General features: G+C 40.7%; 1 protein-coding gene across 1 annotated transcript in view; it reads right to left on the bottom strand.

Moving 5' to 3' along the window:
* The window catches only part of dgkb (diacylglycerol kinase, beta), a 54,926-nt gene that overhangs the window by 7,159 nt on the left and 24,730 nt on the right, over positions 1-23,037 (bottom strand). The window contains exons 19-21 of the mRNA XM_028425163.1: positions 16,898-16,962; positions 5,497-5,587; positions 3,888-4,083 (exon numbers count right to left, since the gene is read on the bottom strand). Coding sequence (XP_028280964.1) covers positions 3,888-4,083; positions 5,497-5,587; positions 16,898-16,962 — 352 coding nt within the window. The remainder of the gene's footprint in view (positions 1-3,887; positions 4,084-5,496; positions 5,588-16,897; positions 16,963-23,037) is intronic.

Raw genomic sequence — 23,037 nt, 5'->3', positions numbered from 1 at the left:
ACTCCTGTGTTTACCTCTAAATACACTGTTCTCTGGATCTGACAAGTTAGGCCGCTCACCTTGAGGGCACCTTCCACAAGGACATCCATTCTCACGTATACAATGCAGACACATGTGCGCATCAAACAAATACACACTCCCCACTCACACTAAGTGCCTTCCCAGGTTCAGTCTGAAGCCTTTTTTTAAAACCACAAACGCCAAAAAGATTGATTTTTATTCAGGGATTAATGGAGTGTTCATCATGGCAAGGATGGGCTTTGAATTGATCAGTTATCTCCCTCATCGCCTGCCTTACACTCACATTAGGGAAGTCATAAGCAGACATGCAACAGTGTTTGTTAGAAGATCATCTGGGACTGATTATTTTAGGCCTGATCTGTGTTTCCTCTTTCTACTCCCTTGCTGTGTCAGTATGATTTACAACACTCTATCCACTTTCCAACATCACAAAGCATTTATTTTGATCAAACTTACAGTAAACGCTGCTCTTGTGAATTAGGGACTAATTTGACAGATTTTAACAAGCTTTGAAGGTGCAGAAGCTCCAAAGGAAACAAACAAACACAAAGAAAGAATCAGAACTGCAGAGAGGGGGGAAAATGAATAAAGCTTCATCGGCAGCTTCACAGAGATCTGTTTCTTTTTCCACACCAGTCATGTTCTAACCAGTGAAGTCTCATAAGGGATCACTGGCAGCCATGTCTGGAGATCCTCACCGACTCGTCATGTTGCAAGCCAGACACTGATTGTAACATCCACTTCATCTCTGAGTACAAACACACCATCTCACCAGGAAACCTAAAAACATACTGTGCATCACCTGAGCAGGCAGCAGTTAGACATGATGGAAATAAAATACAAAAACAGAAAGCATGGCTGTTAAAGTGCTGCACATTTGCAAATGTACCGTTTCTCAGGGAGTCTTGGAGAAACAAAGACAATATGAAAGTGCAAGTGACTCCCAAATTTTACAAATAATAATTTGTGTACATAACTTTATGTGTAAGACAGGCACTGTTTTGAGTGACAGATGGGTACTGTCCTGTGATGGGAGCTATAAATAAGCGGCGTTACTTTTTTCAGTAACGAGTAATCAAATGAATTACTGCTCCCAACGTTACAATGCTTTTAACGCTGTGTGGACTCTGTTTTTTCTTTGATGAGAGGGGAGGGTGAGAAAACTGCTATAAGTAATGACTGGCTCAGGTAGAGGGCAATTTCATGGTAAACTAATCAGAGGCAGGATGGGTGTTCAGACAAACACATACGCAGAAGAAGAAGTCACACATGCTGCTATGTCGACTCCAGCGAATACAAAGGTAGTTTTTATATATATTTTTTACAACAAATATTAGTTTTTCCTTGTTGAGATAAAAAGCAAGAATGCATATGTGCATCTCATGAAGTACCTCTCATCAACACAGCTTCGACAAATTACACACTGCTGATAGCAGCCCAAACCCAGGTGATAACTCCGCTAACAAAGGAGACGAAGCCGCCACATCCAAGCAGAACAAGCTTGATTTTTCTGCTCCTCAAAATCCTGTGACACACAGAACTGAGCAGACTGATGGTCAGGTGGTTTTCCACAACATACCTGTTATCAAAAGTTTCAAAACATCCACTGTGTTTTATGGTTCCACCAGTAATGATAATATAATGTATTGAATCTGAGAGGAGTCTTGTCTCAGCTCATCTCACAGCAACATTAAAACACTGTAGATAAGTGTAAAGTTTTAATTTTGTGTTGTACATATTAAAAATTTGTAATTATTATTTATTTACAATATTAAGCTAAAATGAAGCCAAAAAGACCAAGTCTCAGTCTGTGATTAATTGATCATCAGCAGGTGTGCAGTATCGGAGTTCAACGTTCTACAGTGAGAAAGATTATTCTCAAGAGGAAAACATTCCAGACAGCTGTCAATCTTCACAGGAGTGGACGTCCCAGAACATTCACCTCAAGATCAGAGATACAAAAAAAAAACCCCAAGAGCTACATGTCAGAGCCTGCAGACCTCACTGAGCATGCTCAGTGTTAATGTGACAGCACAATTAGAAGAAGACTGAACAAGTACAGTTTGTTTGAAGGGTTACCAGGAGAAAGACTCTTCATGGAAGCAGGACTGAGGTTCAAACTGCATCTGAACAAAGAACAACTATGGACACATGAGACCAGAGAGGAGTTGTTTGGTCTTCATGATCACCACCATGTCTGCTGAAAACCAGTCAAGCACGGTGGTGGAGGGATGATGACTTGCATATTGCATATTTTCCAGCACCTTGGAGTTTTTGAGTGGACCACAGACTCCTCTGTATACAAGGATATTCTACAGGAAATGTGAGGCCATCAGTCACAGCACAGCAGCAAATCTACGAGATTTATTTTTTATAAATATATATATATAACAAAAAACATTTAAAGAGAGGATACTAACTTTTGAACATGACTGTAAGTGGCGCAGAGGTTGGGAGGCAGAGGCAGCCATGAAAGCAGCCGCTCCCAACTCATTGGTCACACAATTTACTATGCCTAGAGTGAGTGATCTTAAAAATGTAGCCCTCTACATTTCCAAATGAACAGGGAAATGATCTATAGAGACTAAACACCGTCACACATAAGACTAAACACTAAAGATCTGCACATTTATTCTGATATAGATATATAAGTGATTCACCCTCAAACTCCTCTCGCTTTTACCAGCGATAATGAAGATTTCTTCCACAGTTTTATTACACATCTGCCTCTCATTGCTGCTTTCTGGATATTTTTTTCACAGCTGTTCGCAGCTGACTCATTCTGTTTCTTCCATTCATATATTCTCATTGACGGGCTTCCTTTTGACGTAAATGGATTCAGGGGTAAGCCCAGCACCCCACTCAGTCCGCTCCTATTAACTGAGCCTGTCCACCGGCGACTGCACAGACCATTAAAACACGAGTGACAGTTCCAAACAGTGACATTACTGTACCTCTTCTTTGCAAACAAAACCTGCTGGCTGTGATTCACCTTGTCATCAGTGAAATATTAATGTTCTCTGGGAAAGTTTGGCCAAAAGTTTAGTCTCTCATCTATCTGATGGGAGCAAGGACACAGGCCGTGTGTGTCTGATGTGTGTCTTCTATATTATCAAACCTATTACAGTCTGTAGTGTGAAAGAGCAGGTGATGACTAGCTGATGACATCATATCAAATTTTCACTCTGGAAAATTGGTTCAGGTACTCCAATACTGAGACTCCAAAGCCAACATATTGTCACATGGCCTATCAAATCAGGCCTGATGTAAGACCAGTAAGTGACAATATGTCCATTATACGGGCAGTGTCTGCTCATGATGTCAGTATTTGCTTTGGGTTTCTTATTAGATTGTGTTGTCACCATTTGACACGTATTGTTTTTGTTGGTTGCAGATGCTTTTTCTATTTGCATGTGATTCATGAATTTACAGTGGGATGTGCTTTCTCGTTGTACTGTACTGAGGGTAGGTGCAGTATTGTATGTAATGTGTAACATAGGGTGAGAGACTGCAGCCACAAAAGCACAGCTCTGACACTGTGGATGACAAAGGGTTGAAGGTTCCCAGTCATCCAGGTCATTTCTCATTGAAGAGCTTGAAGCAGGGTAGCTGGACTTGTTAGAGTTCCTTGAAGATATCTCGCTCTGTTTTGGTGGCTAATAGAGGTTCACATGTGGTAGAGGACCTCGGTAGGTGGATCTCTGTGAAACTTACATGAGACTGCTGGGGACTTCAAAATCCTTCTCCCTACTTGCAAGGCTCTACATGGACTAGCTCCATTATATCTAATAGTACTGTATGTTCCTAATGAACCGTTCAGATTGGTGCTGTAATGAACTTGTATACTGCAGTGAGTACAACACTACCTTGAACTGCAAACATGAGTTCTTTGGGGTCAACCACTGGTGTCCTTTTGTCTTGGCTCTTCTTGCCCCCCTTGCGGTTCCCCCTCCGCTTCTTGCTTTCCCCCCAAAGGTTGGAGCCGCCGTGCATGCTGGGAATGTTGAGAATGGCAATGCCTTCCAAAGAGATGCTGCTGAGGTCCAGAGTAACACCATCACACTTTAAAAAAAGAAACAGATGGATACGACCTGGTTAATCAGACGTCTTAATATACTTAGAAGATCCTGATCCTGAATCTTTCTGTCTCCATCCAAACATTTGTTCTTGTCACTGCCTTCTGTGTTTATAGGTTTATATATAGCCAGGACTTTACTTTATACCCTGCAATACTCCTAGTTACTGGAAATATTACTTCTGCTTTTCGTCATTCCAAAACATATTGAACAGATGCATGTTTTATATAACTTATCTTCACTGTCAGCACCTGTTAGACCTTGTTAACAAGACATTGGTTGGTGCACAGACATGTTTGTCTTATAAATACATTTTTATCATTTTATAAATATAAAAAAAACACAACAACAACAACATGAAACATCAACAAACGTACTGTAACAGGCTTTTTTATTTGTCTAAGCCAGAAATCCATGGACTCCAAATCATGACAACACCGCTGCCAGGCTTCTAACTAGAACAAGGAAGTGCGATCATCATCACAGTTTTAACATCCTTAAACTGGCTCCCTGTTTTTTTCCAAATGATTTGAAGATTTTTGATTTATTATTGTTATTATTATCCTCTACATCACCCCATGTCTCTTTGAAGCTGAATGTTATTGCTGCTTTATTTTAATCCTGTTTCTCTCTTTCCGCTTAAACCCAATCCCAAAGCCGATGTTCCAAGCAAGCACAGATAGGTTTCATCGTTGGAGAGTAAATATAAGACAAAAGAACAAAAAAAAGTTTGGAATTTGGAAGATATTTCAGTTAGTCAGAGAGATTAGGATGAGTTTTGTGGATATGGATTGAAACCATAACATTCATATCCACAAAACTCATCTTAAACACAGTAAAAAAAGCACTCTGAGAAACGTGCATCTTTCCTCCGTGTACTATGTGTAGTAACTTAAAAGTACTTGGCTTTGGTCTTTCAGTTTTACAGCCTTATCCTCACAGTCATAGCCTGTAATAAAGTAAATATGTATAATCTCCCTGCTCCTCTCCAATACTGAAGGTACTTATCGTGCACTAATTAATACAGACCTCTGCACCGTGTGGACAGCTCTGAGAAAGAGGAAGATGAATTGTATAGACGCCATCTTCATTATCACTCAATATCACACGCAGCAGGGTCATGTAGGGCTAATTACCTGCACGTTGAACTGAGCTTCAGTGAGAAGTGGGCGGGGAGTGGTGCAAGATAGCCTTCACACATCAACACTTTGTCTGGCTTCATCTGAAACTAGTATAAATGTGTGCTATTTATGTAGGGGAGGGGAAGACCAGAGTATTTTAAAGTCATAGTGTTATTCTTACCTTGGTGCTAATCAAGTAGTGATGCTAAAAGATTATGAGCACTATCCTTAATAGACAATATTCTGTTTCCATAAGCAAATAAAAAACACAAATTTACCTCAACCTCCAGAAAGTCGTGGAGCTTCTTACATGTGGCCGAAAAGGTCTCCGAAGTACCGAACTCAAAGTACCACAGCTTATTCTTTGTTCTGGAAAAAACACACACAAAAGAACAGGAACTGTAAAGGGACCAAGAAAAAAGCAAACACAGGAGTGTTTTCCTCACATCAAATAATGTGAAGCTTGTGCTCTCTGTTTCTCTTTATATAGAGCGTACATTAAAAAAAACAAAAAAACTCAAGGCCACTCCATAAAAGGTGGATTTGCGTTTGATTCGTATCCTGAAAACTCAGGAAAAACTTCTGTAATGTTTACTACTGACCACCATCCACAGTCATAAATCTCCAAAAAGTGCATAATGTGCTTCATCAATCACATATTGAAGCATAGTTAAGTATCTGGAGCCAGTTAAGTAGGTATCTGTGACCAGTGGGTACCCGTGCCCGACATTAAGGCCCAGGGAGGGGCAGGAGAGGGTAATCTAGCTGCCCCTGCAATTAACAGAGGACTGGGGTGCTGCTCCCCAGGTTTCTTACAGCACACACTCCAGGCTGATGATCAATGACCTTACAGGGAGGAGTCACCATCTGTCTACACTTACACGAGTAAAGCATCATATGAATCTGCTGATGCTGAACACATATTGTGCCATTGTTACTATCAGTCACGCCAAAACAGATCTAACAATCAAATCCAGCAGGTTCAAACCTGGAGCCTTCCTGCTGGGTGGCGTCAGTGCTAACCACAGACCACAGGCTGCCCCTAACCGCTGTAAACACTCATCTGCATGTGAATACATCTGCAGGCAACAGGCGAGGTTTTAATGCCGGAAGCTTCCTGCTTTTACTTTGTAACAATTACACTTTTAACTCTCTGCATGCTCTGTTTACCTGCTTTGATGCAGGTAAACAGAGCATGCAGAGAGTTAAAACAGCCTGTCATGCTACAACATAAATCAAGCAAACACATTAAAGCAAAAGCCGTTGCAGAGCTTTTAACCGACTGTCAGGTCATATGTGGCATCTCTTTACTGGAATATACTAGTTAATGCCTTCATACAGTTTAAATCTCCAACTATCTGTTAATGTCAAAACTAAAACAGAAAAAAACAAATGTAAAAGGTCATATCCCTTAGTGCTCAGAGACTGAGACATTGAGTCAGGTGAACTACTTGTGGCTGTCTCCAGAGCTTCCCTCTTGAGGTCTTTTACAGGACTGTTTCAGGGGGTAGATATTCTGAAATGACAGTATTATTTTTTTAAATAAAACATAAACAAAGGCAACCCTAAAAACAGCTGAGAAAAACAAATGTTTGTACCACTATGATGATGACACGCTAATGTTTACCTTCTTAAGTCTCAGTTCATGCAAGCTTTGATTTTTTTCTCTCTCTCTCTGTTCAACCCCAATAATGATGTGTTTTTTTTCCATTTAAACAATTTTATTTTTGGTCTGAGTGATTTAAAATGAGATAGAATAGAAAGTGTAATGTCAAATGTTTCAAGTAGTCTCATTAACCTTGTCTGTGCTCTTATACATATGTATGCCTGTTTTTTAAACAGCAACCCCATAATTTCTCTCAGGAGCATTGGATTCTGTTCTGTTCTCTTTTCACAGAAAAAAAAAAAACCTACGACTGCTGACACGCAGAAGTGAACACAGTAAAAAATGACCTTTGCTTAGCTGGAATTCATGCACTACACGAGGAACGTATTAGTATAAGCACAGTAACAATCACTGAATTATTGATTTCCTCATTAGGACTTTTGTCAGGACCATTTAGCCTCTTTATAAATGAGCTTTCATTAGGGTACTTGCAAGGTAGCCCGACTCACAGCTGATTTATAATGTGCAACATGGTCAATAGCAGAGGGAGGTGGGATAGGGGCAGGAGGACAACAGGAGCCACGCTGAGAGGCATACATCTGGTCCACCACTATCACCTTCATCACTCTGTAAGCTCTGAGGGAACATCCAGAGAACACATCAACAAAGATGTGTGTACGTTTGCAAATAAACAAATGAAGGTGGCTACTCTGAAAAACATATTCAAAACCAGTGGTCGATGGAGTCAGATGGAGCACAGGCAATGTTTGGTATCCCATGAGCCTTTGTTGCTGCTTTGCTGAAGCTGGGTCTGGTGTGTCTTTGGAAGCTTTTGTGATTGTGAGTGTGACTATATTGTATTATCCTACAATCCGGTTAGCAGGGCCCTCAGTATACCAGAAGGTGCATTATCCTCTACTTATAGATCAGGTCAGTGACCTTGTGTGCATGCTGGCGTCATCACTGGGACTTATTACCATCAACTCAACTTTTTTGCGTGTGATGCTTGACCAACAGTTGGTTAGGGTAGTTGGTTCCACACCACTGTAGCCCATTCCTCATGTCTTTCTGAATAACTCATGATTAATAACACTGGATAAAAAAGTTGTATTCAGCAAGTGGTTTACAAATTTATACAAGAATGAAGCCTGCCTGCAACAAGAAAACGTAACATGAGGTCGATATTTCAGTCCTTGAAAATGCAGCATGTGTGTGTGTGTTTCTCCTGCTTCACATCTCTATGTGATCATGAGGACAGGGAACCATCCTGGGGATGGTTGTCGATGGTTTAACTAGTGGTTTCAAATGCTTAAAACTGACTGAAAAAATGAAACAAAACAAAAAGAACCTGTCAGTGTGATGTGCCTCCTGGACCCTAAGTAAAGCTGTGCTGGATTACTACATCCATCCCTAACCTGCTTCCTAACATTGACACACATTTTTACATAAACAGAGAGCTGTGCCTTTTTACAGAAAAGCAACTGTAGATACTGTAAGAGACAACATCTAACCGTCCTGTCGATTCCCACCACTTAACCTAACAAGTGCACCATGGCAACAAATCACCTCATGTCTCTGTTCATTAGGTAATTAGAGGCATCTCATTGGCTGGATCGGATTAACATTTGTCATCTGCTGACCGATGCCAAACACATCTCACTGACTGACCGCGAGCAGCATCTTTAACAGTGGCCAGCATGTCACAGGATTAATGAGGAGTCCATTTGAGTAAGATACTACTTTTAAGGTAGATTAGAAGGACCTTACTTTATAGTAAGTGTAATAAAAGTGAACATAAAGTGCTCATTTACTTATACTGTTGGCTGACGTTAAGTCGCCGCGTCCTTCCAGGACATCTTAGAAGTCCATCTGTTACATCAGAAGGAGAAAAACACATGTAGTGAGTGTTCATCCCTGGTCCCTGGTGTTGTGATTGTACCTGCAGTGTATCAATGCAAAGCGTCCTGCAGTAATAACTTTAGCGGTGAGCTATGTGAGATCAGCTGTAGAAGTCACAGCTGGCAGGCCGAAGAGAAAACAGCGGCTCAGGTTTCCACCGTCACAGAGGTGTCTTTCATTTGCACAAACAAATCATAAAACAAAACTGAAAAAGAGACGACAAAACAAACTCTGTGGCCAAGAAACCACACACACACATTAGAAAAACATCCCAAGCAAAAAAGGTGACAGACAGGAGAGCCGTGCAGCAGAAAGACAAATGCAGCTCAAACAGCCTGAATCTAAACAAAACAGCCATGTTCATCAAACTGCCACTGCTTGGTCACCACATTAAAGGATGTCAGAGGCGATAAGCTTCAGTGTAGCGTCGCTGTCCTGGGGCCACAGCACCTTTAGATGCACTTTCCACTGGCCACACTGAACGCATTGATTTTTCTTCCCCTCTGACACTTAATCTAACCCATGATGATCTACGACCTTATTTTCACACTAATTTCTTCTTGATCAGAGGTGATAAATATCGCATTGACTTTAAAACTCTCCTCTTTGTGCATTGCATCAATGCACTGTTCTGTTTAACATGACACTGCCGAAAGCCACTCCGCCCGGCAGTTTGAGAAACGACCTGAGCAGCACGGTCGAAAATGTCTTTCTTTCCATTGCAAGGTGAGTCTAGGAGGTGTGTAAAATATTTATAACCTCTAGAAGCAAATACACATGTGGAAATGCTAAAATGATAGCCTTGAAACAAAGGCTTCAAGCTATGCAGGCAGAACACCCTTACTGATTCATTTAAAGATACAGCGCAACACATTTGTCTCCCTCTTCTGGTAGTCAAAGTAATTACACAAATACTAACACACCTAACACAAAAACATTTGTGACAACACAGATTTTTATCTGATTGGTACAGAATAGACTAAAATGTTTCAGGCTTCAGGACTTTCCCCTGTAGTACTCCATGGAAGAGAGTTAACCGGGACTATCCATCACTCAGTCAGTGGAACCAAAGCTAAGCTCACCCAGCTTGGGCCTCAGAAAAATACATACAGATACACTACTGAAAAATCCCAAGCTCATGTTGGCAAGCAGTTGAAATAAAGACATGTTCACTAACTGTATTATTTAGATATAGTAAATGTGTTAGCTACATAGCTAGCTCCAAATACTTTACAACCTAGAGTAGTAAGAGGACAAGTGTGTGTTCAGCCTCTTCTCTTTTTTCTGCATGCTCCTTTAAGAAAAGACACACCATTGCTAATTTTTGATAGCATGCTAGCTATGTGTTATTTCTCATTTTGACAAAAAAAAAATATTTGGACTCAGATTACTCTAATCATTGGACATATCCATCCATCCAGGTCTCCCATTTTAAGCCTTCTAAACCTTGTCGCTACCAGCTAGGGCAGGAATGTCACCACAACTGGCAGATATACTAAAATATGGATATATGAATGTAATAGATGTTTATTTATATGTAAAAGTCCCTTACTTTAGTAAACAAAGCAAGTCTCAGTTTTTACATAAGCAAACAAGGTCCATTACCAACCAATGTGTCACTGCATTGATTGATTGATTTACTACAGGTGAAAGATTTGAACATGGGAAATGGCTCTATAGCGCCCCCTAACGCGCCCCCTACCTCTGGCTGGTTTGACACAAGTTCATGAAAAATGGCACACATATGTATCACCCCAAGACGCACAAAAAAGTCTCTTGGACCCCCCCCTACAAGCCCAACAGGAAGTCCACCATTTTGAAATTTGCGGACATTTTTGGGGATTTCTGACCCTCCTACAAAACGTTTCACGCCTTGCATACTTCATCCAATTGAGCTGAAATTCACTGTGTCCACTCAGGACACCATAGGCAATAGACGCATTCCAAAACTCTTACAAAAGTCTTACAGTGTGGCGGGGGCGTGGCCTCAAAGTTGACCATTCGCCATTACAAGGAACTCGCTCTATTTTCTGCAGTACCACCAACATACTTCATGCAATGTGGACAAAATCTTACAGAACTGCTATGGATCCAACTCCTAACAGATATATATGGTAATATGATGATACGGTCATAGCGCCACCTACTAGCAGCAGGAAATTTGTCTTTTAAACATGTTTTTGTTCTACGTCTCTGGAAATGAGAGCACAGAAGAGCATATGAGACGAGAACATAGGAGAGGGGACAGCGATGGCCCTGCGGATTGCAAGGGACCGCAATGCTGCTTGCAGCTTTAATTATTATTATTTATTTTAATAATAAAGTGCATGCAGGAGGAGAGAGTCCTAAATATCTGAATATTTTAGTATTTTCTGTTTCCCAATCCTGAAGTCTGAGATTCTACAATAATCAAACAGCCAATGGAAAACAATAAAAAAAACTATTAACTTTCAGGGTCTACAGATGTGTCTACATGACAGTCTTGAATACCTTTAAGTGGATGGAATGAACTGACAAACTCAACAAGAGAAACCTGGAACACCACAGAAGACAACTAAAGTGGATTCACTATAGACAAGATTCTGTCCATGGTGAAGGAGAACCCTTTATAACATCTGATTAAGTCAAGAACAGTCTGGAGGAGGTGGACGTGTCACTGTCATAGTCTACAGTCAGAGACGTCTTTATGAAAGTTAATACAGGCGCTTTACAAAAAGCTGCAGACCACTGGTCACACTCAAGATCAGAAAGGACAGACTAGACTTTGTCAGACAACTAGTTGACGAATAAGACTCTGTGGACTGAGGAAGCCATGATGAACTTGTACCAGAATGATGGCAGAGAAAAGCCTGGAGAAGGAAACAGCTGGTGATCCAAAGCAGCACATCTTCAGTCAGACATGGTTGTTATGGCACAGACATGTACAGTATGTCTGCTAATGGACAGGATCACTGCTGTTGATGGATGATGTGACTGTTGATAGAAGCAGAAGGATAGATTCTGGACTGTATAGATCTATACTCTCTGCTCAAATTTAGACAAATTCTGCAAAACCTATAAGATGCTTCAGTGTGGTGGTGTTTAGAGGACAAATGCCAAATAACTGACTATTATTCCAATATTTATGAACTTGACTGTAGTCACTGCATACCAAACTAACGAGCTGCTACAAAGGAGACCGGCAATTAATTTTCATTGAGTCTAAGCATTAAAGGTGCTGTTGTCGAACAATTAAAAACAACTTTCAAGATAATTTAAGTGGTAAAATAAAACATTCTGTGCTACTGCACCAGTTAAAACATTCATTTTGAGACACCTTACACACATTTAACAAAGCAATGCTGTTAATTAATGGTTTCGTATTATTTACAAAGCCTGGAGGCACTTTTTGGAGCGTATTTATCTGGATTCTAACACGTCAGTAGGGAGCAGCTAGTGAGAGTGTGATTCAGTTCAGTTTATCAAAGTGAATCTGTTAAATTATTATCACAGAGATTTCTTTTTTTATTTACTGCTGGATGTGAACACTTTTTTTGTTTTTAAGTGTGAGCTGGAGCACTTATATCTGTGTGTGTGTGTGTGCGTGCTCCCACTGAGCTGGGGACAGGGCCACAGGTGAGATCCCTCTAAATTACACACAAGTGGTCATTAATTATAGATGACACTTTGGTCACATAAACGATTTCATCCTCAAATGAGGTCTGAGGGGCTGCCGAGGTCCACCGTGCATGTGTGTGTAAATGGGTGTATGTGTATGTGTAATATAGCACCATCACCTGTGGCCCCTCTTCCCAGCTCAGCAGGAAAAACACACACACACACCCATACACACACACGTACCCGGGTGCACACTCATTAGCATGGGTGTGTTGATGGGCGCGTGTGTTGGTGAATCCGGCGGCCCCATCCAGCACATCGCAGGGCTTTGATGAACACACTCATTATGCTAAAGAGTGCTTCATGCCTGGGCTTCCCTCTGCCTTCAGGAAAGGTTAGCTCAGGATGGTTACACAGCACAGCGAGAGCCTGTGGGTGCACGGGGGCAGAAGGGCTCTGGAGGAGCGACGGTGACGGTGTTAGATGTCTCAGAACCCAAAAATAGATCTGGGTAAGCGGGGCAAATATCATGGGAACATCAAGGCCCCATAATGGATGCCGCAGAGTAAACAAACATTGCAGGTGAAGCCACAGCAGCTTTCACACGGCAGCTCAAAGGTCCCAGTTTAGATGTTTTCCCTCACTGATCTGATGTTGTTGATTAATGCGGAAAACGCTGCACGGAGGTTAATTTTGTTTTGAAAATATGATTTGAATGACACAGAAAGTGATACCAAACTGAGAACAGATGATATCAATACACTGTTAATTATTCACTTGAGATAGAAGCCATATATATTTGGTATCACTGCACGGATGAGCTGAGATGTACATGTAGGAAGTAATGTCTGCTATGCATAGTTGACCTCTGACCTAAAGTGTGTTCATTTAGACCCTGTTCACACTAGGGTAATCAAGCTAGAGCAGGATTCAGGCTGTATCCGGATATATCTGGATTGATTTCAATCCACCTCTCGGAGGTGGATCTAGCCGGATTGAATTTCATCTGGCTCAGGTCTGAACTTACTTCCGGGTTCACAGGGACAGTGTTCGGGTCGCGTACAAACGCTGTATGTAAACAACCATCGAACTACAACAGCTTTGCCCAGATTTTATTTTCGACAGGGTTACAAAGTAATAACCTGCTTTTTGAACCAAAAAAAACAAAGAATGAGACACGGAAAAAAAAAATGCACAAAGCATGCACACGGTCCTGCCTGAACGGACTCTGTATTTTACGAGACGGCACCTAGCTGTTTGAAGGAACAAACAGGCGCAGTGTGGACTGAGCGCAGTGTGATCGGCAGATAGGAAAATAGGTCTGAACATATCAACTTTAAAGGCTCTGGATTCAATCCCACTCTAGCTGGATTGACTTTGTCCAGTGTGAACAGGGCCGTATTTTCCATTATTTTAAAGCACTGTGGGTTCCTGCATGCCCTGTTCTTTATAAATAAACTATTGGTTTAACTGTTGGCTGGAGTAAGGTGTGAAAAATCACATTAAATGCATACAGTAGCCAGACGCTCAACTTTATGCAAATCATTTGCAGCTATAGGTTGACGCACCTCCTCTATAATGCTATGTAAGGACATGTCCATAAAGAAGCATAAAGTTAAAAGTATGAGAGAAAAACAGATGAAGCCAACAGCAGTGCTTCATCTTCAACTCTTCCTCTTCTTTTTTTTGTTTCTCTCACTATCCATCTCTTTCCCTCAGAGTCTGAGATTAGCGTGTAATTACATACAGTAGGAGATCAGCAAAAAAGGGGGGGAGCAGTGTATTTTAACAAGGCAGTCGAGGAGGCGTGGCATGGGTGGGAGGAGGTGGCACAACCCTTGTCACGGGCCGACTGATTGTCTGCTTTTAATCCTCGACCTCATTATCACCTCCAGGTCCGGCAGTGGCAGTAAATGAATCTATCTGCCGAGTGTCAAATCTTCACACCTTCACCCTGGTAATCACCCCAAGGTGCAAATACAGAAGATGGATAGAATGAGACAAATGAAGGGAGAGTGAGAGAGAAAGACACAGAGAGAGAGAGAGTATGACCCCCAACAAAATCCCCTCATTTCATAATTAAATGTTGTTGCCTAATGATGTTGTTTGCTTGGTAATTAAAGCTGATTAAATATTCAGTTTCTTTAAGGTCAAAGCAGTGAGAGAATCTATAGGTTTGGTTCATAAGGGAAATAAGGAGCCGTTACTGCTGATAAAATCACATTTTCACTTTTCACACATTGCAGTGAAATCTTTTCTTTTTTTGATGTTCATTTTGACATTTTCCAGAACAAAGGTTTAAATAAAATGCAAAAAAAGATGTATAGAAATGCATACTGAACACACACACAAATATAGATATATAATTTTATTTAAATGAATGTATCAAAAAGGGTGTAGATAATAAGGGGCTTTAGATAAGAGAATTTAATCACAAATAATTAATCGCAAAATAAATAATAAACCTAAAATATATTAAGTATAACTACACACATCCTGTGCAATACTATAATATGCATTTAATGATAATCTTTGGTGGTCTGTTTTATATTGTAAGTGACAATGCTACATTTTTCAGGCAAATGTAGGACAACCTCACAGCATCTGTACCATTATTTTCATTTAATTTAATTGTAACTTTTTTTTTAATGTTTTTATCTATATTTTTTGTATGTTGTGATTATGTTGCTAATTTAGCTAGTTAATAGTTGCATTTAGGCTATTTCAATGGTTAATGTGTGAAAAAGATTGAAGCATTGTATTGGTGGTTTCAAGTACATTGTAAGGCCATACCGAATGACCTTATTTTATCTTATAATGTATTAAAAACATTACAGCAAGTCTTTCTTCTTTTATTCATTCGTTGTGGAACGGTGAAATACCTTTCCCTCGAGACACGCCACACTTTGCTTCAATCGTCACGCAAGTTCCTGTAAAACAGCTTCCAGCTGTAGGAAAAGTGAGTGTGTGACAAGTTGCGATATACTTCCAATGGACATGAGCCCTTTGGACAAATCTAACAAAATCTATGCTACCTTGAAAAACTATAATCATGCATTATTGAATCGGCAAGGATAGTGTGTAATAGAGAGATCCTAAACTCATTCGCCCACATGAATTATTAATTGAATTCAAATAACAGACAGAATAATTTTCTTAAAATATCTCAATCATTTTTCACAGAGGCTTAAAATGGTGTAAAACAACAGAGATGCAGCGTCCTGCGTGTACAGAAGAATGTTGGACAAACGGGACAATAACCTGACATCTGTATGTAAGTATGTGCAATAAGTGGCTGATGAGCACCCAACACCCTCTTTGTTTAATGAGAAAATTCAGAAGTCTCCCCCGCCTGTTGGCTTTCCTCCAACATGGTGCCACATCTGCCGTAACCATTGGTAACCATTGTATGACAAGCCTGTGTTGATTTGAAACCCCCACCCCTATCACTTCAGTTTGGACCCTCTCACTGCCTTAGCTGAAGAAGGATGGCTGACTAAATGTTGTACTAAGACCAGAGTAAAATATGATAATGAGTACAAATGGGATTATTAGGAGGTTGTGTGTCATCACTCTGACTGATCCATGATGTCAAACTAGCCAAGCAAATTCAATTAGGCCCGCAATTACTCCTTGGCACTAGTGGAGATGCATTGGAGACGTTAAATATTGATGGAAACATAGATGCCACATTTGTTCATCTCTAAAGGTGAACACATCTCCTCCAGGTAATCACAAATGCTAAACATGAGGCCGGGCCATTCATCACGCTGAGCAGCAATGCAGTCATGGAGGGGCCACGCAGAGGTTCCGCTCGTTACTTCTGACTGTAAACCCTTTGGGATCTGATTTCTATAACATTTTGTATTTTATTGTTAGTTTAAGACATTTTATTTTCAATTCCATCAATTAAAGATCAGAATGTAACAATATGCATGTGGAATACAAAGGGTCTGGGTCCAAAGACAGGCCTTAGGTCCCATCCCTAAGAGCATCTCCTTCCAAAAACAGGATTTTGTTTTGAAATATTGTTGTCAGTGACGATTTCAAGGCAGCCAAGAGTACAACGTACTTAGGAATTTAAGAAAACACATACAAATAGGTTAAACACCTGAAAAGATTACCACCCATGTTTGGATACAGTGCAGGTTGTGTGTGTTGTTTAGAGTAGGACTAGGGTCATGGTAGGCGGAAATTGCAGAGAAAGAAGGAGCATGGAGTTTTGTCTCAGGAACTAGTCTGTGATGTGAAAATAACTGTGCTATTTGAACCTTGTCCTCGTCGATGAAAGTCTAAACTGAAACCAGCATCAACCCTTCCACATCCAGTGTGTCTGTCATCTCTGAGAGTAGGTGTGTAAGGAGATTACACATCCTCATCAACACATGTTAGCTTGCACCCCAGTAGGCTACTTAAATTAAACTCTCAGGTGGATTTATTGTAGGAATCATTTTACTTGTCTAAATTAAAGTCAGTTCTCTGCAATGTGTTGCATCTCAGCTGGATTTCTATAATTTTAAGGTGGGTGTGAATTTATGTGGAAGTGTAACACAAAAGGCAAACTGACTTAAACATACCTGCTGTTAAACTTCTCAGGGTGCTTCTCTCTCATGACATGGAAACGATGTGCGATAGAGGCATCCTGAAAGAGAATCAGATTTTCAGTTAAGCTACGTAAATGAAGGCATTTAAAGGTCAGTACAGGGCAGAGGACAGTGCAGAGGAATTCGGCTTAAACAGGAGGTGAGAGTCATGCACTCCCAGGTGGTGAGGACAGCACAAATACATGTCCAAGGCGTCCCCTCCCTAAAGAACCACCAGAACACTTGCACCTTGTTGTCCTTGCTGTATATTTCTATAAGATAAAAAGAGGTGGCAGCGGGGCTGAGCCTGGGATGGATGTATCGACAGAAACCCTGATGAACAGCACGCCGTCTCCACACGGGCTAATTAATTAAACACACATTGTGAGTAATCACAGCTCCCAACTAACCTACAGGATGCTGCCGACACCCCGGCAACCCCCCCCAATGATGCACTTCTCCCCCATCTCTCTCTCTCTCCCCCTCTCCCTTTCTCTGTCACTCTCGACCTTTCTCTCACCTCCCTTCGCTCTCCTTGCCTCCTACTCTGTGGCCTGGGGCAAAAAGTGCAGCCACTTTGGAGCTGCTGGTGTTAAGGCGTCATAGTTCACATTACATAGACTATTACAGTGAGACTCACAAGATGCTCCACCTCCACATTAACACAACCTCAGTCTGTTATGTAGTATCGAAGCATGTGCATATTTATAACCCCTACAATCTACTTAGCTGATGGAGAGAAAGTGATTTAGAGATGTTATTGATGCGCTGGATCATCTGAAGGGAGATGGTTCGACAAGCATGGTCATATTATTTGAGGCAGGTGCAAAATATTTCTTTTAAACATAAATTCATAACATCCACATTAATTTCACAGTGGTGGATTTTCACCAAAGAAACATAGGGTTTCGTTTTGGCAGAAGAAATCTGGCCATGTAATCTAACAATGTGAAGAAAAATCCCTAAATAGAAGTGGTTGGGAATATGGTGGTTACATGTCTTTAACCTATTCTGGCTTTTCACTTAATTTTCACAAATTAGAAAAAGATCACAGTTTGAGTTGAAACTGAGCCTTTTAAAACATCAAACACATTTAAATGCAACATATCTCTCCACCATGTTCTCAGTTTTTGGTAGATGTATTTGTTGCATCTGATCACATTAGAGGTGTGCCTTGTATCTGTACCAACATCCAGTAATAGTAATGTCACAGCGCTCCACCTGCACATCACTGCAGCGGAGTGGTGTTGAGTCTTCAAGAACACATTGCATTCAACAATGTGTGCATGTGTGTACAGTAGGTTTAACAGGCCACTCAGAATCCACTCAGAGAGTGTCTCCTTATAGAAACACAGATCTGTTGAACTACTATGACTGTGGCTTAATTTTTTCTCCTATTTTTTTTCTTTCCTGAAAAAAGAAAAAAATAATGTTATTACAAAAAACCTGATAACGGTGCTGTTTTTCTTATCAGTGTGAAATCACAATGCAGTCAGAGTTCAGATAATGAGAACGCCTTCTAATCCCAGGTGAAAATATCCACATCACTGTGATGCTGTAAATGGGACAGGTATAAAGTGTTAAATACAGTAAAAATAGTTTTCAAGTATTAAGTAGCTGATTGATTTAATGAAATTTTATTGAATTGAGCTTTCATACTTTTATATATATTTATACACGTGTGTGTGTGTATATACATTTAAATGTTAACTTCTTAGAGGCTTTTTTCAAACAATAAGGATGGAAACAGAACAGATATGAGTGTGTGTGTGTCTTTAAAAGTGTGTGAAGTCCCAAATAATGGACTACATAGGGAGAAACCTTTAATTCATGCTTTCATGTCAGCAGAAAAACGCTGGCAAGGCTTGTGTGGAAAGACTCTTGACGAACAGGAAACTTGTCCGGCTCTGAAAACATCTCAAGAAAGAGTGAGGAAAGAAGTTGCTGTAAAGTTTTTTGGGGTTTGTTTCTCCCCCCCACCCCACCTCCCCTTCCTCTGTTGAAGCAATCTGTGTTGACCCACTCCATTTTGAGTGGCACTATTGAAACAGCACCTACAGGGAGGACCCCCTGCTAGCTCTCTGTACAGATATTTAGGAGAAGCCAAAAGAGAAAAATCAATGGAGCTTCTCTTGATGTCTCTTCAAGACGCTGTAAGCAGAAGACCAAAAGATTTCTTCAAGATCCCCGCAGACTCGCCTCACGCTTCCACGCGAGCCAGAAAGGTGAGGTGATGGATATATCTGAGAGATTGTAACTTGATTTTCTTACAAACAGGACAATAGCTGCAAACAAGAGAGCAAAAGCGAGGAGAGGTTGTCTCCCCTTTGGTTTGGGGTCTATTATCTGAGATCTGTACAAGTGGAGCTGTGGCTTTTGCAACAGTACACAATGATTTCAAGCAAACCAGGAGTGGGTGAAGCACTTTGTCATTCTGCAGTGCTGCAGTGTTTGTTTGCTCTAAACTGGCAAACTTTTAAAACAGGACGGCCTGACAGACATACAGCCTCAAATCAATAACACGGAGACTGAATATATAAAGACTATATATAAAAAATAAAAAGTCATTTAACTTTATGATTTTTTTTTCTTTTCTTTTTTAACCTGTATCTGGAGCTGAGGTAGGCGGTCGCAGAAGCACGAAGCATGTGGTGTGAGACAGCATTCTCAAGGTGAGGAAAATTCTATGTAATCATAAAATAAAAATGACATAATACATACATAAATAAATCAACCACCCTACAGTTGACACTAGAAGAGACCATTGCCTGACATATGACATTATTATTATTATTTTGCTTGTTGTCCAACATCACCTGATCATAGGAGTTTAGGGATGGTGCAGGTCGATACAACATGGCAGATCAGAGGTCAAAGGTTCGAGTCCCCTGACACCCAGCTGTTAACTTACTTTTTGTTAACTTACTTTTTTAACAACTCTAATCACAGCTAGATTTGGCTTTAAAACTAGTGGTTAAGGTTTGGCATTACAAACAGAGTAAGGGGATGGGTAAGGTCTAGCCCCTGTGAACATGTAGAGATGCAGCTGGAGAAAAAACGCTCACATGTCCCATCTTCAGAGATTGAACTATTGATCCCAGATGATGGGGACAGGCTTATTTGAAATATTAGTCCTTAACTCACAAAATTTAAATTGACCTTGCAGTCTGATTGTTTGAGATTAAAACCATAAAAGCGGAATGAGACAGGACTTGTCCACCACACCATCAGCACATGTAGGCCACATTCTTATCCTCTGACCTCCCTGTAGCAGTGAGACAGTGTCAGATCGCTTACCGTCTCCCCTCCTCTTTGCCCTCAAATAATTACCAATGTAAAAATCTCACCCAAATTAATACAGGACATGTGTAATGTCCTCTCATAGCTCAAAGTTTAGTCCAATTATGAGTGGGCCCCAGCGGTTTGATGTGCCTTTCACTACAGGGGAGAGTAATGGCTTTGACAGGAGCGCTGGGGTCATTAGGGCGACTGACTGCATTATGGTAGCGGAGCGCGCTCAGTGATTAGTTCTGTCTCTCACCCATGGCCCTGATTGAGATCATTACACTTCACGTCACTTCCACATCCTCCCAAAGGGATGGCACCATTAATTCTCCAACCAACGAGGCGCTGGCAGAAGGTTAGGTGAAGAATTCTCCCTTTTTTTGGAAGAATTACCTGGACTGTGGTAGTGATAAGACTCAGGAATTTAACATGTGCGCTATCAGACGAACAGAAAACTCTGTTTAAGCACACAGTATGTTGGCAGTAACACTATCACGCTTTGGCTGCTACTGCTGATCTTTTGGTTTCAACAGCATCATTACAGAAACAATCTACTTCTCATCTGCATAATCTCTGAGGTAATTATAAGCTCGACTTCTTGCATAATCTTTAATGTCATTTTTTTCATTCAACGGAAAGAAACAAAAATATGATGCAAACCAAATATTATATCACACTCAAATCCACAGAGAGCTCAAAGTCTTCTTAATCCCCCCTCCCCTCCAAACAACTTCATTTGTCATCATCACGCCTGCTGGGTACTAATCCCACTAACAGAGCAATAATGAGTTTATGAACCCGTCAGGCCAAAGCTGAAGAAATCAGCGCCTCCCATTAAGGCATTAAAACTTGTGTTGTGTATTTTATCAAGCATTGTGCTCTCATTCGACAGCCAGATAAGTTTCAAAAAGAAAGGTGCTGAGGGTGGTGTTCTGCCACCCGAGCAAACAATACAATCATGCTATAGCTTGCTAGAAAAACAACAGTAGTGAATAAAATTCTAAAGCTGACTGTTTACTTGTTTCTGATAGAGGCTGTACATAAAGATGGACGACATGACAGCTCCTCAAAAGCAAGGCCAAAACATCTGGATTGCCCTGTGTTGGCAGCTGCACTATGGGACATAAACCCCGCCTCTTTAATGTTAGTGGATGTGACTATGTTTACGGCTTGTTAGCGATTTTGATTTTTATCGCACAGATCTGAGTTTTTTTTTTTTTATGATCGGTTTCTGTTTAATTGGTTATTATTGGCTAAAAAAAGGAAGTACTTAGCAATCAGCGGCCAATGGACCATGGCCAAAGCTGAGGGAGGTGCACTCCATGTGGAAGTGGCTTGGTGTTGGGGTAGAACTGTGTCAACACACCTTCAAGTCTCGACCTCTGCTGCACAGACTCTAGTTCCAAGATGGCGACCATTTCAAATGGCAGCGCCTGGCCTCACTTTGAAATAATTGTAGAGGTAGAATGATGTTGTCTATGGTTTATGAAGCCATGTACTATGTTTATCTGCACAAATGTACACATGTAAAATCAGTCAATCTGACTAAGCTAAATACAGATAGCAAAACCTGAAGCATTCATGTCATTTAATCAGGTTAGTTTTCTAAAAGTTTCCACCTATACAAATACATCATGTTGTGTGTTTATTCTGCTGTAAATGTGATGTCAGCAAGGTATTTCTCATTACTGGATCAACATGTACTGTAGGCATTTCATACTGATTCATCACAGCATTTATTTCTTCTTTTTTTGCTTTTCTGTGCTTGATTTAGAATTCTGTGTGAATAAGGTTAACAGATTTTGACATAATGCACTTAAACATTAGGATTGATGATGTGATGTGTTTTTCACTCTGTAACCAATTCCCCCCTGAACACATCACCATATGTTCAGCACTGCTGACAGATTACAGCCATTGTTCTCCTCTATCACAATGTTAACAAGACCTGTCCTCTAATATCCTCAAACATTGTCATTAGGGGCCCGAGCTGGAGGTGTTATTCAACTAACATTTGTAGGGCCATGCATCACTTAGGTTCCTTAACACAGACTGTACAAATCTCACAACCCTGAGTGGCTCCCTCCTCTGCCACCTGCAAATGTCAATTACCATATTTCCCCCTGACATTTATCAGTAATGGCTAACATGAGCTACGTGAAATCAGTGTCATTACGGTGGAGATGGACAGAGGAGGTGCTGATGGCTGCGCGGCTCCACGCAGATGCACAACAAGTCCTCAGAGACGGTTGAGGATTGAGCACATCTCAATAAATGCCTTTAATATGTGAATCAAACAAATACATTGAGTGATAATTCAGTTACTGCAGACGCTACACACTGTATTTAACTTACAGAGAGGGACTACCTAATTTACTGAATGTCAGAGTGCACCTCAGTGGCTTCTGTGCGAGTTTTTTTTGTTGCAGTTGTTTATCAGCACCTTTGTTTTCCTGTGTCACAGACTTTCTCTTTAACGGAACTTTGGTGAAGAAGAATTAAAAAGGTGAAACAATCCTAGTGTGGGATCCTAGTCCTAGTTTGTCAATTTATTATTTATAAGTAAAACACTATTTTTCGTTAATGATGGTGTTATTTAACTGTAAAACACAAAGTTTGCACGCCACCTGTTAGGTTGTTGTTCTACGGCAAATGTGAGGAAGAAGAAGGGCTTTTGTAAACCTATCCAACTAGTTTTAAAATTCAAATCTGTGAGTGACCTGACAAAATCATGTACTTAATTATGGAAAGTTACAGCCACTATCCACCCCTCCATTGGCTACTGGCACTAGCAACAGCCAACAATTGGACACAGATCAGTGAGATAAAAACTAGCATACAAGCCATAA

Source organism: Parambassis ranga, chromosome 16 (assembly GCF_900634625.1).
Source record: "Parambassis ranga chromosome 16, fParRan2.1, whole genome shotgun sequence".
NCBI classification, from domain to species: domain Eukaryota; kingdom Metazoa; phylum Chordata; class Actinopteri; family Ambassidae; genus Parambassis; species Parambassis ranga.
This window is presented reverse-complemented; position numbering and strand designations above follow the sequence as displayed.